Source organism: Gracilinanus agilis, chromosome 2 (genome assembly GCF_016433145.1).
Source record: "Gracilinanus agilis isolate LMUSP501 chromosome 2, AgileGrace, whole genome shotgun sequence".
In the NCBI taxonomy this organism is placed as follows: domain Eukaryota; kingdom Metazoa; phylum Chordata; class Mammalia; order Didelphimorphia; family Didelphidae; genus Gracilinanus; species Gracilinanus agilis.
Window position 1 is genome coordinate 569,838,844 of NC_058131.1, and position 19,008 is coordinate 569,857,851.

A 19,008-nucleotide genomic window follows, 5' to 3' on the forward strand; every position below is an offset into this window, starting at 1 on the left:
CAGAAACGGACTATTTCACTTACTGTGCATAACAAGTAGGAATTTAATAATATACTTGATGATAAAGATGGAAAATATGAAAAGGATATGTCTAGTTCCTATAAGTACAAAATGTTGGTGATTTCAGTTCCTATTTGCCAAGAACCTTTGTGAATTGCTAGAAACAGTGTTTAACCATTATTATGAGTATTGCTAGATGATCACTGATATATACATATGCCATTTTCTCTTTGCTCTGCTTATATGAAATGGGACATGAGACCATGGTTTAATAAAAATAGAACACTTTATTTATACATTTTTACCAAAGGCATTTTTTCCTTATAAATACAACTTTATTAATGCATTTGAGAACTCTGTCTTTTAAGAAATCTTTTTGCTTTTTGAATCAATGTGTGTCAGGAAACTATTCTTGAAGAACTTGTGAGTGTTCAGAATGATATACTCTATATAGTTAACTGGACTGGGTTGGATATATTTTCAACATAAATCTGTAGGAATGTCCTTGTGGACCAAAGGTCACTCTACAGGATGCTGAATGTAAAGTTTCAATGGAGTTACACCTGACCTGCTGTGATTAAGTCCATCTAGATACAGCTGAAAGGTTTAGAGATACTGAAACCGTTGGTAAAAACAATGAAGGCTTTATTACATTATCTACCAGCATACAAAAACATACACACACATGTGCACATCTATAAAGTAATAAGATGGATACTGTTTTAGCAAACACACTAAAACTCATACAGCATGAATGTAATCCTTTAAAGAAATCATCTTGAGCAATTATATATTTGCTTCATTTATGCAGTTAGTGCCAAATATTTTTTGCAACTTTCCATTTGTAACTGTCTTCAGAGTGAGCTTATAAGCCACACAAGAACTGTACAAGAAAAACAATTGCATTATTTTATAATACTTTATAATCACACCTCATGAATGCATGCACATGTATATACATATAGATAAAAAGATATGTACACATAAATAATCACATTTAACATAACAAAATATTAGTTTTAATTTTTTTCCAAATCTCTATTCCTCCTATTGGCAGAATACCTAAGTACAGCTATGCATAGACATATCTACTTTTTCTACTTACCTCCATGAAAGAGATTCCTAAGCTCCAAACATCAGAATGAATGCCATACTGCTCTCCTGAAATTCTTTCAGGCTATAAGCAAACAAAAAGAAAATCCTAAACTCAGGCAAGCTGCTTAAAAGACAACAAAACTCTCCAAACTAAAATACATAAACAAGAAACTAAGGTAAATGGACATCGAAGCAGGATTATAACATGGTGGAATGTGTAGGAATTGGAAATTTAATTCACACAGTATTACATTTTATTTTAATTCTACTGTGTCAGAAGAGTTAAGAACTTGAGGATTTTCTTAGATGTTCATGGCTGTGGTGCTTGTATGTTGCATTTAAAACTGTTACTCCTTAATTCAAAATGAGAGATAAAATGTGCCTAAGCAGCTGTGGCAAAATAAAGCCTTTGAATCCATGGCGACCTTTGGCTCTCCTAATACGAACAGTTTGTCAATGAGGTTCTGTAGGATGGGAACAGTGGAGAAGTTGATAGACTGAGCCACCATGGAATGGTGATGGGCTAATGTTTTGAAAAAATACAACAAAAGGTTCCCTCATCATTCACCTTGTACTTTGAATGCACTTCATGCAGAATGATTAGAAGCTATTTGCTGTGCAAATAACAGGGCCTCTACCCACTGATAAAGATGTATTCTGTTTAAAAAACAGTACCCACTTTAGTTAGGTAATTCCCCCTTTATTCTGTTGCATCACATATCACATCTTCCCCTTCTAGGGAGAAGAGATAGTTCAAAGTACTTCTTATCCTTCTTCCTACTTTCTATGACTAGTATACTCCAACCTCTGGATACTATTTCCTGTGAAATTAGCAGGGCCCTCTGACCAGGCTAGTGTTAAGATCACTGAGGGACTTGATTGTAAAGATGTAATTGTTAAGAAAGGTAAAGCAGAAAGCCCCAGATGACAAAGGAGCTTTAAACCTTCCTTAGGTATAAGCAGAAAATCAGATAACACAACTAAACTTCCTGTAGAATCCCCTCAACCAATTACAGTGTGTTTCTTCAGGAAAACTAGCCTCCTGGCACCAAATGATGTTCAATTAATGATACCTAAATCAACAATATCAGAATAACAATGATAATTCAATAACGCATCTGACTAATGATATTGCTGATGGTAGTTAAGCTCAACTTCAGGGACTGGATCCTCCTCTGACCCTTCAACTTGCCCATAAACTTTCTTGAGGTTGACCTGTTGCCAAGTCAACCAACAAAAGATCAATAGCTGGACTGACTTTTATAAACAAAACTTTACTGGTGTTAATCAAAATAGCAAGGGAAACTGATAGAAGGGAAGAGAGTTTTTAGGAATCCCTGAATGAGGTTTGATCTTAGCTCTAAATACTAAATCTAACAGCTTCAGAATGTTGATAGCTGAACTAACCAGGCCCACTGGCCCAGGTAGGCCACTGGTCAATCTGGTCTGCTTTAGTGGTCACTGCTTGCCTATAGACAAATTAGATGGTAGCTTGATTGAAGATAAATAGATGAATAGATGCTTGGCTGCTGACCCAGGGCCGTGGGCCAGACAATGAATATTTAGTGGGTTGAAATATATTTTTGTTCCCCAAGAGACTGTTGGGTTTGTTAATGAGATGTTGTTATTGGTCAGCCAAGATAGATAAACCTACCTCTCTAAGTAATCTAAAACCATGTTCTCCTCCCTCCACCCTGGATCCCTGACTCCAAAATGAGTCCCTTTGACCAGTCTCTGCCTCCCTTATATAGGGCACAGCCCAACTGACTGACAATTGGTCTCATGCCCCAGGATAGCATCAGGAATCTTCCAACATTCCAAGTGTCCAACTGCAAACCCTGCCCACAGGCATGGCTTCTTGCAAATCCTTGCAAAACTTAACTTACACTAGTGACTAGATACACTTTTTAAAAAAATTGTAATCTAGTCTACAATTAAGATAGACTCATTTACCAGGGCCAAAACAACAGTAAGGGGTATTATATGATAATTTCTGTGATGTTAGTGAATCTGATTAACAATAACAATTCTGTATTTTCTTTTCTAATTTCTATAATTATAACTTCTAAAATTCTGTGCTCATAACTAGACAAACATGTTTTCTGACTCAGACTCATTCAATGTGTGCCAGGATCTCTTCATGTAGAACTGGTCATAATGAGCCCAGGATTAAAGTGACTAAAGGTAGGTAACTAAGGTCTTATTACATTACTGACAGGCTAAGTTGCAGCTATGGAATAAAAAAGAAGCAATTGGTTTTTTTATTTATTCAACAAATATTTAAAGCATGCCAAACGATCAGTCTAAGTTCCTTAGACTGCTCAGTGCCTATTAAATTACACATTTTCATCAGAGGAAAGTCTCTTCCAGCGTCTACCACAACAGATGTTCGACAATCTTGATCATAGAGAATTTAAAGGGAAACACACCTTCTTCCTTTCAGCAGAGAGGTGGAAACTATAGATGTAGAATGCAGTATATATTGACCAATGAGGTTGCTATAGCTTTTGGCTTTGTTTTGAGTAAGGGTACAATGGGGGGAAGTGTGGTTAAGGGGAAAAGAATGGTATAAAAATAAAAGACAACAAGAAGGCTTAAAATCAGTAAGTCAATAAAATCATCAAATAGTAAAATAAATAATCCGTAAGTGTGAATTTTTACATAAATTTACCTAGAAATTGTTAATCAGAGGGCATTGGTTTAATAGAACATGTCTCTCTTTTATTCCCCTTCCTTTTGTATTACCTTTCTTTTTGAAATCAAGATAATGATCAAGAAAGATACAGCCACATCATATAGAAAGTGGCAAAAAGCATACCGCCACCCATGTCCATAAAATCTTGTTAGACATGACAATGAGATTAAGTACATTCATTAAATTTGCTTATTGAACAACAAGCCAAAGAGAAGGGTGAATTTCACAGTAAAAATTAAGCATAGAAAAATAAATTTAAAAAGGAAACAAGGGAGGACGAGTGAGTAAACCACAGCTATCAGGTGGCAGATACAGATAACTCCTTATGAGCAGGATACTGACAACCTCACATTGCAGAAATTATCCTTTCAATAAACAGATGAAACAAGATTACTATTGTGATGCAGTGCTTGGGCAGTAATGCTCGACAAGATCAGGTAGCAAGTGCCACGTGGCTACCCTGAAGAATTCATAAGGTAGATGGAACTTGGCAAATGTTCCCAAGCCATTGAAACAGATTCAAAGCACAAGAAAGGGTCTAAATTCATACTGGAATTTATAATGCAAGGCCTGTATAGCCTTGAGGGGCAGTTTTGAGCTGATCTCATACTGAAACAATAATGGTCTGCCAAAACCCCCACCAGACTGTGCATCACTTAAGATGAGTTGGAATGGACATTTTGCAGTTAAAATGCTAAAGCGGATCTGTGGTTCTTCTGATATGATGGCTGTCACCAATGTAGAAGTCTAGTTAATCAACTTATATGGGGAAAATCAAGTTAACAGGTGGGGAAAACATGACTCAAAAACTTATTTTTTTTTAAGTTTTAAATACACTTAAAAAAACACATTCACAAACTCTAGCACATTCTTTGCAACAACAAGAAGCCATAATTTTTTTAAAAAGAGTGCATGTGAAAGGATGGAGAGTGGGTGGTTACGAAGGACTATAATGGTCTAGAACTCAATATCTCAGGAAAGAAAGAAACTATCTCCCTTCTCTAGCAATCAGCAAAAATGGGCTAAGAACTGAGTCCTGTAACTCAATCCACTCAAAGAGGTCCAATTACTGAAATCATTCCAGAAATTGGGATTTCTGGGAACATATTCCAGCACCTACATGCCAAAAGCATAAATCATCAAGGTAAACTACCAAAAAAAATCCTCAAGAGTTTCTGCCCAGGGGGTCAAACAGCTCATCTTACAAAAGATGTAATGCATTTGAAAGCATTTTAATCTTAAATTTAATATATCTTTGTATTTTGTTTTTAAGTCATCATCAAAAGAGGGAAAAAGCTCAACAAACCAGAATGCCCAGATAATGAGACTTTTCAGGAGGCAGGTTTTGTAGTCAGAAGTCTTGAGGGGTTCACATTTTAGTTCTCAAATAAAGTAAAACATAAGACTAGAAAAGAAGGAAGAAGCAAGGTTGTCAGGGGCATTAAAAAGCCAAACAGGGATTTTATATTTGATCTTAAGTAATAGGGAGGTAGTGAAGTTTATTGAGTAGGGAAGAATCATAGTAAGGCATGCATCTCAGGAAGTCAACAAAGAGGCAGACATGTAGTGAGGAGAGGCCCAAGTATGGCAGGGAGACACTCTTCACTTCACCAGACATGTAGGGATAAAGGACCTGCCCATGGGTGGTGGCCACATGAGAAGAGAGAAATGGCGTTAAGGTAGAAACAATCATGCTTGGTAACAGACTGGATATTTGGGTGAGTGTGAGTGAGAAGTTAAGGGTGACAATTAGGCTGCAGGCCTGGGCCACTGAGAGAATGGGGTTGCCTTCAATGCTATTAGGGAATTTGGAAGAAGGGAGGGTTTGGGGAAAAGATAACGAATTCTGTTTTGGACATGCTGAGTTTGTGTTGCCTACAGTTTGAGATGTTCAATGGGACATCTGGTGATGTGAGACTGAAGGTCAAGAGAGAGGTTGGGGCTGTATAAATAGATTTGAGAATCATTTGCATGGAGATGATAATTGAATGTATGGGAGTTGATGAACTCCTTTAGGGGAAGAAGAGGGCCAAGGTTAGACAGACTCTTGGAGGCCACTCAAGATTAGAGGATGTGACCTGTAGGAATATCCAGCAAAGAAGACTGAGAAGGAACGGAGGAGGAGAAGCAGGAAAAAGCAATGTCACAAAAACCTAGAAAGAGGAGGTGAGTGACAATATCAAAGGCTACAGATTGAGAAAAACCATTACATTTGACAATTAAGAGAATCAATTGTGATTCTGAGAGAGCAATTTCAGCTGTTGGGAGTCCAGACTGAAGAAGTTTCAAAACTAGAGGAGAGGAAATCGTAGCCCTGATTGTTGATGGCCTTATTAAGGATTTAGCCATGAACGAGGAAAGTATCAGATAACAGTTAGCAGGAATAGTTGGATCAAATGTGAATTTTTTAAGGGTAAGAGAGATATGGGCAAGTCTGTAGGTGGCAGGGAAGCAGCCATACGACAGGGAGAGATTAAAGGTGAGTGAGACCAATGGAAAGGGCAGTCTATAGAAGAAGATGGGATAGAATGTGATCAAAGGTGTAAGCAGAGAGGCTTGCCTTGGCAAGGAGAAGGGCTACCTCTTCAAATCAAGCAGGGGCAAAAGAGGAGTTAGTGAAGGAAAACAAGAAGGATGTGAGATTTGAAGAAGAGTAGGATCTTGGGAAATGGATAAATTTTTTTCAGTGGAAAGAAAACAGGCAGCAGGGGTCTGGGGTGCAATGCAAAGCTTGATGAGAGATGAAAAAACCTGAAACAGTTGCTGTTAGTAGGATAATGAGTAGATGAAAGAGCTATAAAAGGAATGCCTTGCTGCAATAAGGGTTCAGTTCAGATTATATAGTGTAAATTTGTAGTGGACCTAGTCTTCATGGTTTCAGGATTTTCTCTAGCTCTTTCTTATAGCATGAGAATAGAAAGTCAGTGGATGGTGGGAGTAACCCAAGTTTATTGTATTCCTCACGCTCATCATTCCATACTTCATGATAACATTCCATCACACACACACACACACACACACACACACACACACACACACACACACGTTCAGCCTTCACCAATCAAAGGGCACCTACATTGTGTCCAGTTCTTTGCTATCTTAGAAAGTACTGCTATAATATTTTGGTATAGACCACAAGAAAGCTGAGGACCACAGTTAAGGGTCTTGTCTAAGGTCATAAAAAGAGTAAAGAGTCTTGCCCATATTTGAGTTTTTGCTAATTAAAGTTTTTATAATATATCTATAATATAGTTCTAATAATTGGCTATATTAATTATTATAAAAATAATAATTGTAGCATTTCTATGTAATGCTATATAAACATATATATGCATTTATATATAATGCCTATGATGTGACAGGTACTGCCCTTTACAATATCTCATTTGATCCTTACAACAACTCTGGGAGATAGTGCCATTGTTATCCCCATTTTATAGTTGAAGAAATGGAGGGAAACTGAGGTTAAGGGATTTGCCCAGGGTCACCTAGCCAGTAAATGCTCAGATACAATAAAGTTCTCTACTGTACAGTAATCTCAGAACAATGTCCTTACATGCGCATGTAAATTATAAGTAATTTACAGTTACACATATATAAATAATAACTAAGTTAAAACTCAGGATTAGAAAGGAGACTAATTATATTGAGATAGTTATCAAATAGATATTTTAAAACATAACATGTTCATGCACCCCAGGTTAAGAAGCTCTTCTTCTGCAAATAGTATACAAGACTGACCACTGTTAGCCCTTCTACTTCTGGCAAGTCTTTATCCTCACTGTTTCAATGGGCTTTATATCTGTCCCTTTGGCAGATCACTCTGAGTTGCGAGAGGCCTCAGCAACCATCTGCTTCAACCCTTACTAAGAAGACATCACCACTATAATAGCGCAGACAAGCAGGCCTCGCATCTTTGTCCAAATTTAGTAGGTAACATGTTCATGCATACATACAGAAGCACACGCACACATATACAACACATACAGAAGCACACGTGCACATATACAACATACACACACACGTGCACGGAGGCTTGATCTGTAATATCTGCATGACACTGCCTCTACTTGGAAAAGGAACAAACTCAGGATCAGGAGCTCCACGACAAAGTCCAGGGCCCCTTACTTGCTAGCCATGTGACTGTGGGTATCTTAGCTTCTCTGGGCTTCAATTTTCTCATCTGTAAAATGGCGAAAAACTTTGCCCTATTTACCTCTCAAGAATGTTGTTGGGAAAGCAGGAGGAAAACCTTAAAGTGCCAAAAGATATGAATAGTTATATCAATACTATAACAACGTTTACTAAGCACCTGTGGGGTACGGAGCACTCAGCGAGGCTTTGCGGGAGATACAAAGTTTGCCCACAGTAGACGTGGCTGCTATCCTCAAGGAGTGAATAATCACTACTGCTAGCAGCACTTAGTGTCTTGAGTGCTAGGCTTGGAGACAGAATAATCTGGGTTCAAATTCTAATTATAGCACTTATTAGTCCAGTGATCCTTGGTAATCTCTCTGTACGTCAGGCAACATCCCTAAATTTATCTACTACATCCCAGAAGAGTGCTTTGGGGGAAGGAGTTATTGCACCAGGAGTTCTCCACACCAAATCTCGGATCCTTTGCATCCTTCCCATACTGCCACTACCATATACATGACACTTCTATGACCTTTTAAGATTTGTAAAGTTCTTTTTCCTTTGTGTAAATGAAATTAACTCTAGCCCATTCATAGTCATAAATCTATTTACATTTGGCCTCATCACAACCCCATGAGGCAGGCAGGGAGGTAACTACAGAATTATCCCCATTTTATAAAGGAGGAAACAGAAACTCAGAGACATGAAGGGAGTTAGCCAGTGTCAACCAACCAAGAAGTGTCAGAGATGGAAGTTGAACTCAGGCCTTTCCAGGCTCCAAGTCTAGCATTCTTTCTACCATACCATTTTTAAAAATTTCAAAAATTTTTAAAATTTTTATTGTCATGTAAAGCACACTTCCATATTGGTCACTGTTGTAAAAGCACAGTCATACTAAACCAAAACCCCAAAATAAAATCGTAAGTACAGTGACGTGAAATATGACTCCAACAGTTCTTTCTCTGGAGGTGGATAGCATTCCCCATCATAAGTCTTTTAAGATTGTCCCAGATCATTGCATTGCTGAGAACAGCTGAAGTTTTAATAGATAAACATTGTACAGTAATGCTGTTACTGTGTACAATGTTCTCCCCGTTCTGCTTATTTTTCTCTGCATCTGTTCCTGCAGATCTTCCCAACTTTTTCTGAAATCATCTTGTTTATCATTTCTTATAGCACAATAGAATTCCATTACCAACATGTATCACAGCCATTCCCCAACTGATGGACATCTCTTCAATTTCCAATTCTTTGCCACCACAAAAAGAGCAGCTATTGTTCTTTTTTGTACAAGTAGGTCCTTTCCCCTTCATTATCTCTTTGGGAATACAGACCTAGTAGTGACATTAGCAGATCAAAGGGTATGCAGTTTTATAGCTCTGTGGGTATAGTTCCAAATTGCTTTAGAGAATGGTTCGATCAGTCCACAACTCCACCAACAATGCATTATTATCCCAATTTTGCCACATCCTCCCCCAACATTTACTTCTTTCCTTTACTGCTATATTGGACAATCTGACAGGTGTTTTAATTTTCATTTCTCTAATCAAGAGTGATTTAGAACATTTTTTCACATGATTATTGATGGCTTTGATTTCTTCATCTGAAAATTGCTTGTTTATATCCTTTGACCATAAGTCAATTAGAGAATTTACAATATCATTTTGAACTTTGTCATGCTCCCTAACTGTTTCGTGTGGGTTTATCTCCCTAACTAGATCACAAGCCCCAGCTTCATCACATCTAACACAGTTAGGTAAGTAACCAATGCTTAGAAAATATTGCTAGCCGAAAACATCCAAATCTAGACAAGTCCTCCATTGTTATAGTGCTTGTAGCAAGACCTATTATAAAGTTCATTTTCTTTTCAAAGCTACAAGTTTATTCATCTTAAATGTGACTATGATTAAAAAAAAAAGCCTAGTACTTCATCACTAAGGCTTTGCCTTTCAAGCTCTACTTCCTAGTTACCTTGACTTTCTTAGCTTGGACTATAAACTTTATGAGTGGAATCCACTCATCCAAGAAGAAAAGCAATTTTACTATTGCCAATTGGATCTAACATTTCATAATTTTAATCCTTGCTTTTTCAATTAACAGATGGACGCATTGTATTCATCCATAAACACTTCAGAAAAAAGTAATTTCTTTAATGTACACCTGGGAAGGACAACTGTAATCTGGATTTGTACATTCAAAGAATAATGCAATTTAATTATTAGAGCAATTTAAAGGCACTAAGAACATGATGTATTGTTAGAAAGTTGATTCATTCTGAGGGTTTTTTTTACCTCATCACAGTATTCTGAGTTCTTTCACTAACTGAAGCTGCTTCCCCCTCTCTCCCTGTATAATCTCCCAAACTTGCCTGACCTCATGGGATCAGAGGGATGATTAAGTCTTGTTAAGAATAAGGCACAAAGATTTCAGAGGTTAACAGATATCCTCATGTTACCTAGAAAAAGGCATATTAATCAGTTTTCTAATAACAATAATAGCTACCATTTACAAAGTGCTTTAGAAATATTCTCTCATTTTATCCTCACAGCAATCCTGGGAGGTAGGTACTATTAACATCTCCATTTTACAGATATAGAAACTGAGGCAGACAGAGGCTAAAACGATTTGCCTGGGGCCCCACAGCTAGTAAATGTCCAAGGTTGGATTTGAACTCAGGTCTTCCTGACTCTAGGCCCAGTGCTCTATGCACTGTCACCTAGCTGTCTCTAGTCTCTCCTAAAAAATTAAGAAAGTCCAACAATTTAGAAGTCACTATTTTTCCTGTATTCTGATCCCTGAATGTCATCGTACAAAGTACAAGGTAAGCATTTTTTTCCCTTTTGAGAAAAGAATCCAGGTATTCAAAATAATGAACACCTTTTGATTTAAGAGATGAAAAACGTTTTATACCAAGTCTCAGTTCTAGATGCGATTAATAATTGCTTTTGTTCTTTCCATTCTCTGGAAGTCATTTTGGAAGAACACAGAGCCAAGTATATTTATTGAAAGAAACATATTCCCATGCTCAAAAACTGGACAAGATGCTCTTTCAGAAGAGGAAAACAAGCCAGGCAAGGTGATGTGTGTCTGTAATCCTTGCTATGCTGGGGAGTCCAAGGCTGACAGATCGCTTGAGCATAAGAGTTTTGAGCTGCAGTAGGGCTAAGCCAACTGAGTTCCTGTATTAAGTCTGGCACAAACATGGTGGGAGTAGAGGGCCAAACTGGCTCACTGTGGAGAAAGAGGGTAAAGCTTCTATGACAAAAAATTTCTGGGATTAGGTCTATGAGTGGCTGCTGCACTTCTAGCCTGGGCAAGATAGTTAGACAGGTAGATAGAAAGAAAGGAGGAAAAAAAACCAAAAGAAAACAGGACAAAGGGGGAAAAAAAGAAGCATATTAATTTGTGAAATAATTTTGTGTTTTCATTTCCTTTCTGGCAAACATCTCAATGTTTCAATGGCACCAAAAAACCTATCTTAGCAATTGGCATGAGTCTAACAGTTGACTTGAAGAGGCTAGAAGTCCAGGTATTAGAAGAGCTGTCCCTGTGGGCTATGGATCTGAATAACACAAATAACTTAGCATTGTTTATGCCTGCATTCCGGAGAAACCAACCAATCTTACTAACAGTTTGGGAGCATGTGTGGATTAACGAGCAACCTTGCAAAATGGCCAATATGGCATAGTTCAATTCTCCTATAAAGTATACTTCAATACTGTATTCGCATAGTGATTTTTTTCACATGTGACAGAATCCAGTTAAGTCAACAATGCCAGATAGGTTTGGAGTTCCTGTATTATCCTTAATGTCTTTTATAAAGATTTTTTAAATCAGACTGAGTGGATTGACTTTGTAATTTATGATCTGTAAGAACAAAGCTGTGGAATGAATTCAAGAATTATATATTACCAAGTATGTAAAGATAAAGACATTGGTTTAAATGTTGTTTTTGCATAAGTTTACTTACCGCCATATAAGCATTTGTTCCAACATACGTCTTGGCTATAGAATTCACCAGCTATGAGACAAAACAGTCTGTTAGAACAATATAAAGATAATGTGGAAATAAAATGGGCAATTATTCCTCATTTAACCTACAATCATCATTCCTATAAATCAACTAAAAATTATGTAAAAGGGAACAAATTTATTTACAAAGGCATTAAAAATGATTAAATCTCTCTTTTCTTTTGAATGCTATTTCCACTTTAAACAAGCACAGCATTACAGTTTATAGCAGATAACCTTAAACAATTCTGTTAAGCAGGATGCTTATAGCTTTAGTACCCCAAACCCGGCTGATATAAAAAGTCAATTTGAAGTAGAATTTGAACACACTCATTTTTGAGTCAGATGGCTCAAGATGTGAATGAAGCCACATGCATTACTAGAATGAAATGAACACTAAATACACTGGAGGGATAACAGACTTTGACAACTCATAATACAACGTTGACCTCCTCTTTGGTCTTCGTGTTTGGCTGAGAGTAAAGGTGGCTGCAATTCAAATCAACATCACAGCACGCTCATGGGTCACTATCACCGAGGTTCTCAGGGGAGGCCCAAAATGGAAATTAATTAAAATTTGTGCTGCACATTGTAATGGCCCACCGCCATTGTTGCTCCCAATATTAATTTTTATTGTGGGCCAGTTGGGCTCCCCAGACACAGCTCCCACTCTGCCCTCCCTTTTGTCTGGCCAAAACGCTTTCATATCAAAGCTGCATATCAATGAAGTTTGCTATTCGTAAGTAGTAATTACAATATCAGCAGTTTTTACTGTCATTAAACAATGAACAATCATATTCTGATGAAGAAAACTCGCTCAGAGATTAAAAATGAATAACGTGTTCCCAGCGAGGCTAGCATTCTGGGGTTCTGTTTGTCTGGCAGCTAGGTGATTTTAATTCCAGGAAGAAGGAGAAGACAAAAAATATTGTAGTAGTGGGAGAAGAAAAGGAGGAAGAGAGCTACCTGAGTGCTAACTCCAAAATCACAGAGCTTGACCTGTCCTCTTGTGTTCACCAACATATTGGAAGGCTTCACATCTAGAGCAGGATCAAAGGAAAACAAAATGTAAATAATTCAATACATATAGCTCTGATTATTAAAAAGAAAAATACAAACACTAGCTACACATATCTATGAAAATCAAATTATGTCATTGATTAGTTTCTCAATCCTAAGCATATGAGTAGAAACATAAATATGGGTATAGTTCTCTGCTATTTTACTTCTAATTTTTTCTAGTTTCTGTTGGACTACAGGTTGATTATTAGTAAAACCAAATCTTCATTTCTAACAAGATCAATATCCTGAAATTTCTTGATGCTACTGCCTTCCAGTCTAAATCCATGGTTCTGTGATCTTATAAAGGATTTTCCTTTTTTTTTTTTTTCCCCTTACATTGGTTTGGTTGCTCCAAACCCCTCTGTGCTCATTCTCATGGATGAGTAGAAAAACAGTCATATAAGTACTAGGAGTATCTCATGACAGGCTTACTCCGTGTAGCAACCATGATTCTATAGCACTATTTCCAGAGAATATACTCTGCTCTTTTCTTTTTGAGTGCAAGTTAAACTGCTAAAAATTATTAGTTTCCATAACTGCTCTCCACTCACTTCAATTTCTGTTCATTCCAATCCAATCTACATATTCCCACTGGATTAAATTTCTAAAAACCCTTTTATTTAGTCCTTTTCCAGCTTAAAAGTCTTAACTGGTCCTCTATCACCTACAGAAAAAAGTTGAAATCCGGTAGCTATAGTGCTATCCCAACTTACCTTCTCAATCTTTCCTTTAAAAAAATTATCATGAACATGTCATTATCGAGCATGACTGTTCCTATATATGAAGAAAGCCAACCTTATTTTTTGTTATTCATTATGCCCATCCTATGCTAAACTCAAAATGATTTATTCAATGTACCTATAATAAGTCTTAATGACTTCCTGTCAGTCACCCTGTCTTTGCTCATGCTATTCCTCCCACTTGGAATGTTCTAATACTATTCTCTGCTTATAAGAATGAGGCCTACTCATCTCCCAAGATTCAGCTCAAGTGACAATACCTTCAGGAAACCTATGTTGGTCTTTCCAGTTCCTGGTGACCTCTTCCTCACCCAAATTTCTTTAGAACTTACCTGTTAGAAAGATGCATTTGGTCTTTGTCTACTGTCTTGAATATTCATTTTTTTCCTATATGGTCCTACCTTTTTTCCTTAACTAGATTAAGCTTTTAGAGACCAGTAACATGTACTTCTTAGTATTTTCTACAAAACCTTACTTGCACATGTTATCCTTGCCAAAAATATTGAATGATTATACTTTAAGATCTGGCTTTTTTTTTTTAAACTAAGACAAGCTATCTGAATTCTTTTTTTTTTTTTTTAAACCCTTACCTTCCATCTTGGAGTCAATACTGTGTATTGGCTCCAAGGCAGAAGAGTGGTAAGGGTAGGCAATGGGGGTCAAGTGACTTGCCCAGGGTCACACAGTTGGGCTGAATTCTTAAAGAAGATGAACATTTTCCCTTTGGATCCTGTAAAACACAATTTTAACATAACAGAAGTCTAAAAATAGCAGCTTCTTTACCACTCTAATTCCTTTACCTAATATCTTGTCAAGTAGAAAAAGAAAAAAACTAGCATCATATTAAGGGATCTAAGCAAAAGGTCAGACCTTTAAACAATGTATTTATGTTGTTTCCCACCCCACTCCCCTCCATTCTCTCCAGTCTAGAATGTGCTCTCTCTAGATGTTCCTATTGAAGTCTCTCCTTCTGAGGCTCACCAAGAAACCTTTCCTACCACTTATCCCTCTCCTAGCCCAGCAGCTAAAAGTGATCTCTGCCTGCTCCAATTTTCATTTAATTCTTTATCTACAACATGTATGAGCTCTACTTAGCCATTTGTTTTGTTTCAATGATACCATTTACAATAAGTCTACTAATGACAAAAGTGGCACATTGAAACATTTAGACTGGTATTGCTTCCACATCTTTTTTTTTTTTTTTTAAACCCTTAACTTCTGTGTATTGGCTCCTTGGTGGAAGAGTGGTAAGGGTGGGCAATGGGGGTCAAGTGACTTGCCCAGAGTCACACAGCTGGGACGTATCTGAGGCCGGATTTGAACCTAGGACCTCCCGTCTCTTCTAGGCCCTTTGCTCCAACATTTTGCATGAACACAATTTAAATCATCTATGCCTTTAATACGAAGATACTGTGTAAAGTAACTGATTAAGTGTTAAAAATTTAAGATTAACTAGATGAGATTCAAATTACCATCCATCTTGTAAACTAGCTAGTTTATGTTTCCTACAGTGGTTTTATTTGGGAAAACTTGGGAGAGGGCATATTTTAACATGTAGTATACCTAAATCCAAGACAGTATCATGTAATGTAATGAAAAGAATACTAGATTTAGGATAAGAGGACCTAGGCTCAAATCCCAACTCTGCCACTCACTAGCTATATGATATCAGGCAAGCAGTCCTGCCTCGTCTCTCTCAGCCTCAGCTTTTCATTTGCAAACTGAGGTAGCTGGTTTCAAAGGTCACTTATAGTTTTCAATCTAGGATCCTATAACCTATGACCCCATAAGACAGAGTAGGTAGTCTATTAATATTGCTTTGATTAATAATACATATTAAAACTGGTGGTTTTTTTGGCACTTATGTCAAGGTAATATAGCTGTTTCAGTTAAGGTCACAGCAGTTTAAACTGCATTTAAGTCAAAATATTAGGTAGGTGAAAAGGCTTCTCAGGAAATTCTAGCATTTTAAGTTGGAAGGAATCATCAGCATCGAACTCTTTATTTTGTAAATAAAGAAATCAAGATTAATGGAGAAGTACAGTCACTTTAATTTCAGTTAATGTCAGAGCCAGTTACATAACTGGATTTCTCCAAAAAGTACAACTGAGCAGAACTACAAAAGCCAATTTAGCATTTAGAAGCAGACTGATGTGAACCCTCCTTTATTCAATATCTTAAAAAAAAAAACAAAACCTTACCTTCTCTCTTATAATCAATACTAAGTATCTAGTCTGAAGGCAAGAAGAGCAGTAAGGGTTAGGCAATTGGGGTTATGTGACTTGCCCAGGATCACATAGCTAGGAAGTCTCTGAGGCCACATTTGAACACAGAACTACCTCTCTACCCACTGTGCTACCTAGTTGCCCCCCTTCATCTATTTCTAAACAAGGTTTATTTGAACTAGGTTTAATTTTGATATCTTCAATAGGTTAATTGAGATTGTAGTCCCTACTCCATGGATGAGTGAATAAGCTTAGAACTGACCACACCAGACTAATGCTTGAGGAATAATTTGCATCTTTCTTCAAATTATACTTTCCTACTCCAATACTTTTTGGAAGGAGAAAAATGTGCTTATCTTCCATCTATCATTTGCCAACATACAATGTGTATAACATTTCAGAATAACAAAGCCCCAAGAGGACTATGTATATATGTTATTTTTCTTTTCTTTTTTACCTTCCCATATGCTCAGCTTAAATTCCCACAGTCCAATGTTGTACAATTTTAATCTCCCAATATGTCGGGATGAGGGTAGAAGCATCAATTTAAGTTTCACTTCCTGGATAAAATGTTTTACCTTTATGTCAAGGATATCAACTAACCTCATATAAAGCTGTTGAACTATTGCTTCAAGCCCCAATGAAAGTCTTCATGTGTAACATGCAAAGTCCCTAACTCCCTAGAATGGCTCCGCAGGAAAGGGCCACTGGAGTATTTGATTTGTTTTGACTGTACGCTGAGCCAGACAAAATAAAACATCAAGAGAAAAGGCAGAAGAAGGACTTTTTAAGAGGGAGTTAGACATGCTCTTATTTCAATAAAATCTCAAGTCGTAGAAAACAGAATGAATGGGAGAATATCATTTTCCCTTTAAAAATATTATGGGATTTCTCCTCTGAACAAGGCATACCAAAGACGAGTCATTAAAGTAACAGATCATAAAGGGTAATTATCAGGGCAGATCACAGTCATTTTTATTTAATCAGGCCATTAATTATTAGAGTTTAATAATTAGGTACACTGAAGGCAAGAGAACTGACGCCAATAGTGGATATTGATTTTATTGAGTCAGTCCAAGGAGGACTCTTGATTTATTGTTAAAATAAAAATAAAAGACAAAGAAACCAGACACAGGTGTTTTTTCATATTTTCTATAAAAATAAAGAAATTTTACTGCAAAATATATTTATTTTCAATAATATGATATAAGCAAAGGTGAAATAGCACAACTTAATGTTGTCTTCCTTTGAGGCTATGAAGTTTAGTGATATTTTATTTGTTACTATGAGATAGTAGGTGAGTTATGAGAGGTAGGTTTCAGCATTGGATCTAGCACTACTAGAACCTGGTATGGGCTCCAAGAAGTCATACCTTCACAATTTCTTTGGAAGGCAAGAGGAATCTGACAGGGCCAGGTATTAAGTGATGTTGCATTTCAGTCTAACTGCTCCACCTGAACGCAGGCTTCTAAAGATTTCTCTTAACTTTTTAGGCCTCACCCTTTATGTATAAAATAAAGGTTAGACAACACTCTAAGGCTTTATCTAGAAAATTGTATAATTTCATATCTGTCACTGGCTTAAATTAAGTGGCTGACTCTTGTTAAACTGCCATAGCCAAGCAGGTGGTATGCAGAGTAGAAAAATTCCACTCACATCATCTCACTTACTTCAAGGGTTTACAACATGAAAATGATGTTCTAAGTACTGAAGGGGATAAAGGGGATGAATAACATAAAGTCTTGACCTCAATGGGCTTACCACTTAATAGAGTAGAACAAGCAACAGCATATGCAAATGAGTATAATATAGAGCAAGACAGAAAAATATATGAGAAGTAGAAATGGATTGCTCTCTGGTGGAATAATGCTGGCTACATAGAGGAGGTATCATTTGAGCTGGACCCTGGAGAATGACTAGGAAAAAATGAACTTAAATAGAGTGAAAAGAATGACCCACTGTGATTCAGAAATAACCAACCTTCTTGTTCTTTGGAGGGATCTGAGCAGATATAGTTCCTTAAAAAAGACAGAGAGGTTCCCTGGGTTGGTCATGCCTTCACAATGTCCTTGGAAGGTAAAGGAATCTGACAGGAGCAGGTGCTAAGTGATGTTGTATTTCAGCCTAACTGCTCCATCTGAACACAGGCTTCTAAAGATTTCTCCAAAATGACAAGAGCTATTCAGCTAGGATCGTTGAAGAGTCAAAATTACCCAATCACAACATTTGTCTTGAGTCACGATATTTTTCCACCCCTTTGGTGAGATTTCACAGTAGCTGAACTTTTCAGTGATGAATGGTATAATGAATCTTTGAGTTACAGCAGTGACAGGGCAAGCAGATAACAGGTGATTTGAGGCAGTTCTGGCCAATAATTTGCAATGCTTAGAAGATTATCAGAAAAACATCTGAGGGTAGAGAAGGGAGAGCCTGAGAAAGAAGTTTTTACAATTAGGATCTTATTCATTCTGAAGAGAATAATAGCAAGTGGCTTTTTAAAGTAGTTTGGTAATAACTGAATGGAAAGTAGTCCCAAAGACACTTAAGTTTTTCATTCATTTTTGACATACTGCTACTTTCCTGTGGTTATTGCGGTAATTTTCCTTTTTTGTTTTAAGCAAAGGAGAACTCTTTAATTATAATCCTAATTATTAAACTCTAACTTAAGTAGGTTTATAGATTTTATAGCTGGAAGGGCCCTAGGAAAAAATTCTAATCCAGAGATTCCTTGGAAAAAATCTAATCCAGGAGTTCATAACATTTTTTTGTGTGCCATGGAATTCTCTGAATGTATTTAAATGCACAAAACAAAACACAAAAGATTACAAAGGAAATCAATTATACTGAAATACAAATTATCAATTTTTTAAAAAACAAATTCATGGATTAAGAACCCTTGATCTATTTTAAAACACTCATTTTACAGATGAAAAAGCTGAGACTCAGAGATGGAAAATGATTTGCCCCAAACTCCACAGGTGGCGCATGCAAATATCAGGGTTGGTATTTGAACCTCAGTCCTACTAACTAGATGGCTTCTGAA

At 36.9% G+C, this 19,008-nt stretch overlaps 1 protein-coding gene across 3 annotated transcripts in view; it reads right to left on the bottom strand.

Annotated features, from left to right (window-relative positions):
- Positions 1-19,008, bottom strand: part of MAP2K5 (mitogen-activated protein kinase kinase 5) — a 334,021-nt gene that overhangs the window by 118,814 nt on the left and 196,199 nt on the right. For all 3 annotated transcript variants that reach the window (XM_044665328.1, XM_044665329.1, XM_044665327.1), the window contains 3 exons: positions 12,905-12,978; positions 11,898-11,948; positions 1,106-1,177 (listed from right to left, as the gene is read on the bottom strand). In XM_044665328.1, the coding sequence (XP_044521263.1) occupies positions 1,106-1,177; positions 11,898-11,948; positions 12,905-12,978 (197 nt within the window). The remainder of the gene's footprint in view (positions 1-1,105; positions 1,178-11,897; positions 11,949-12,904; positions 12,979-19,008) is intronic.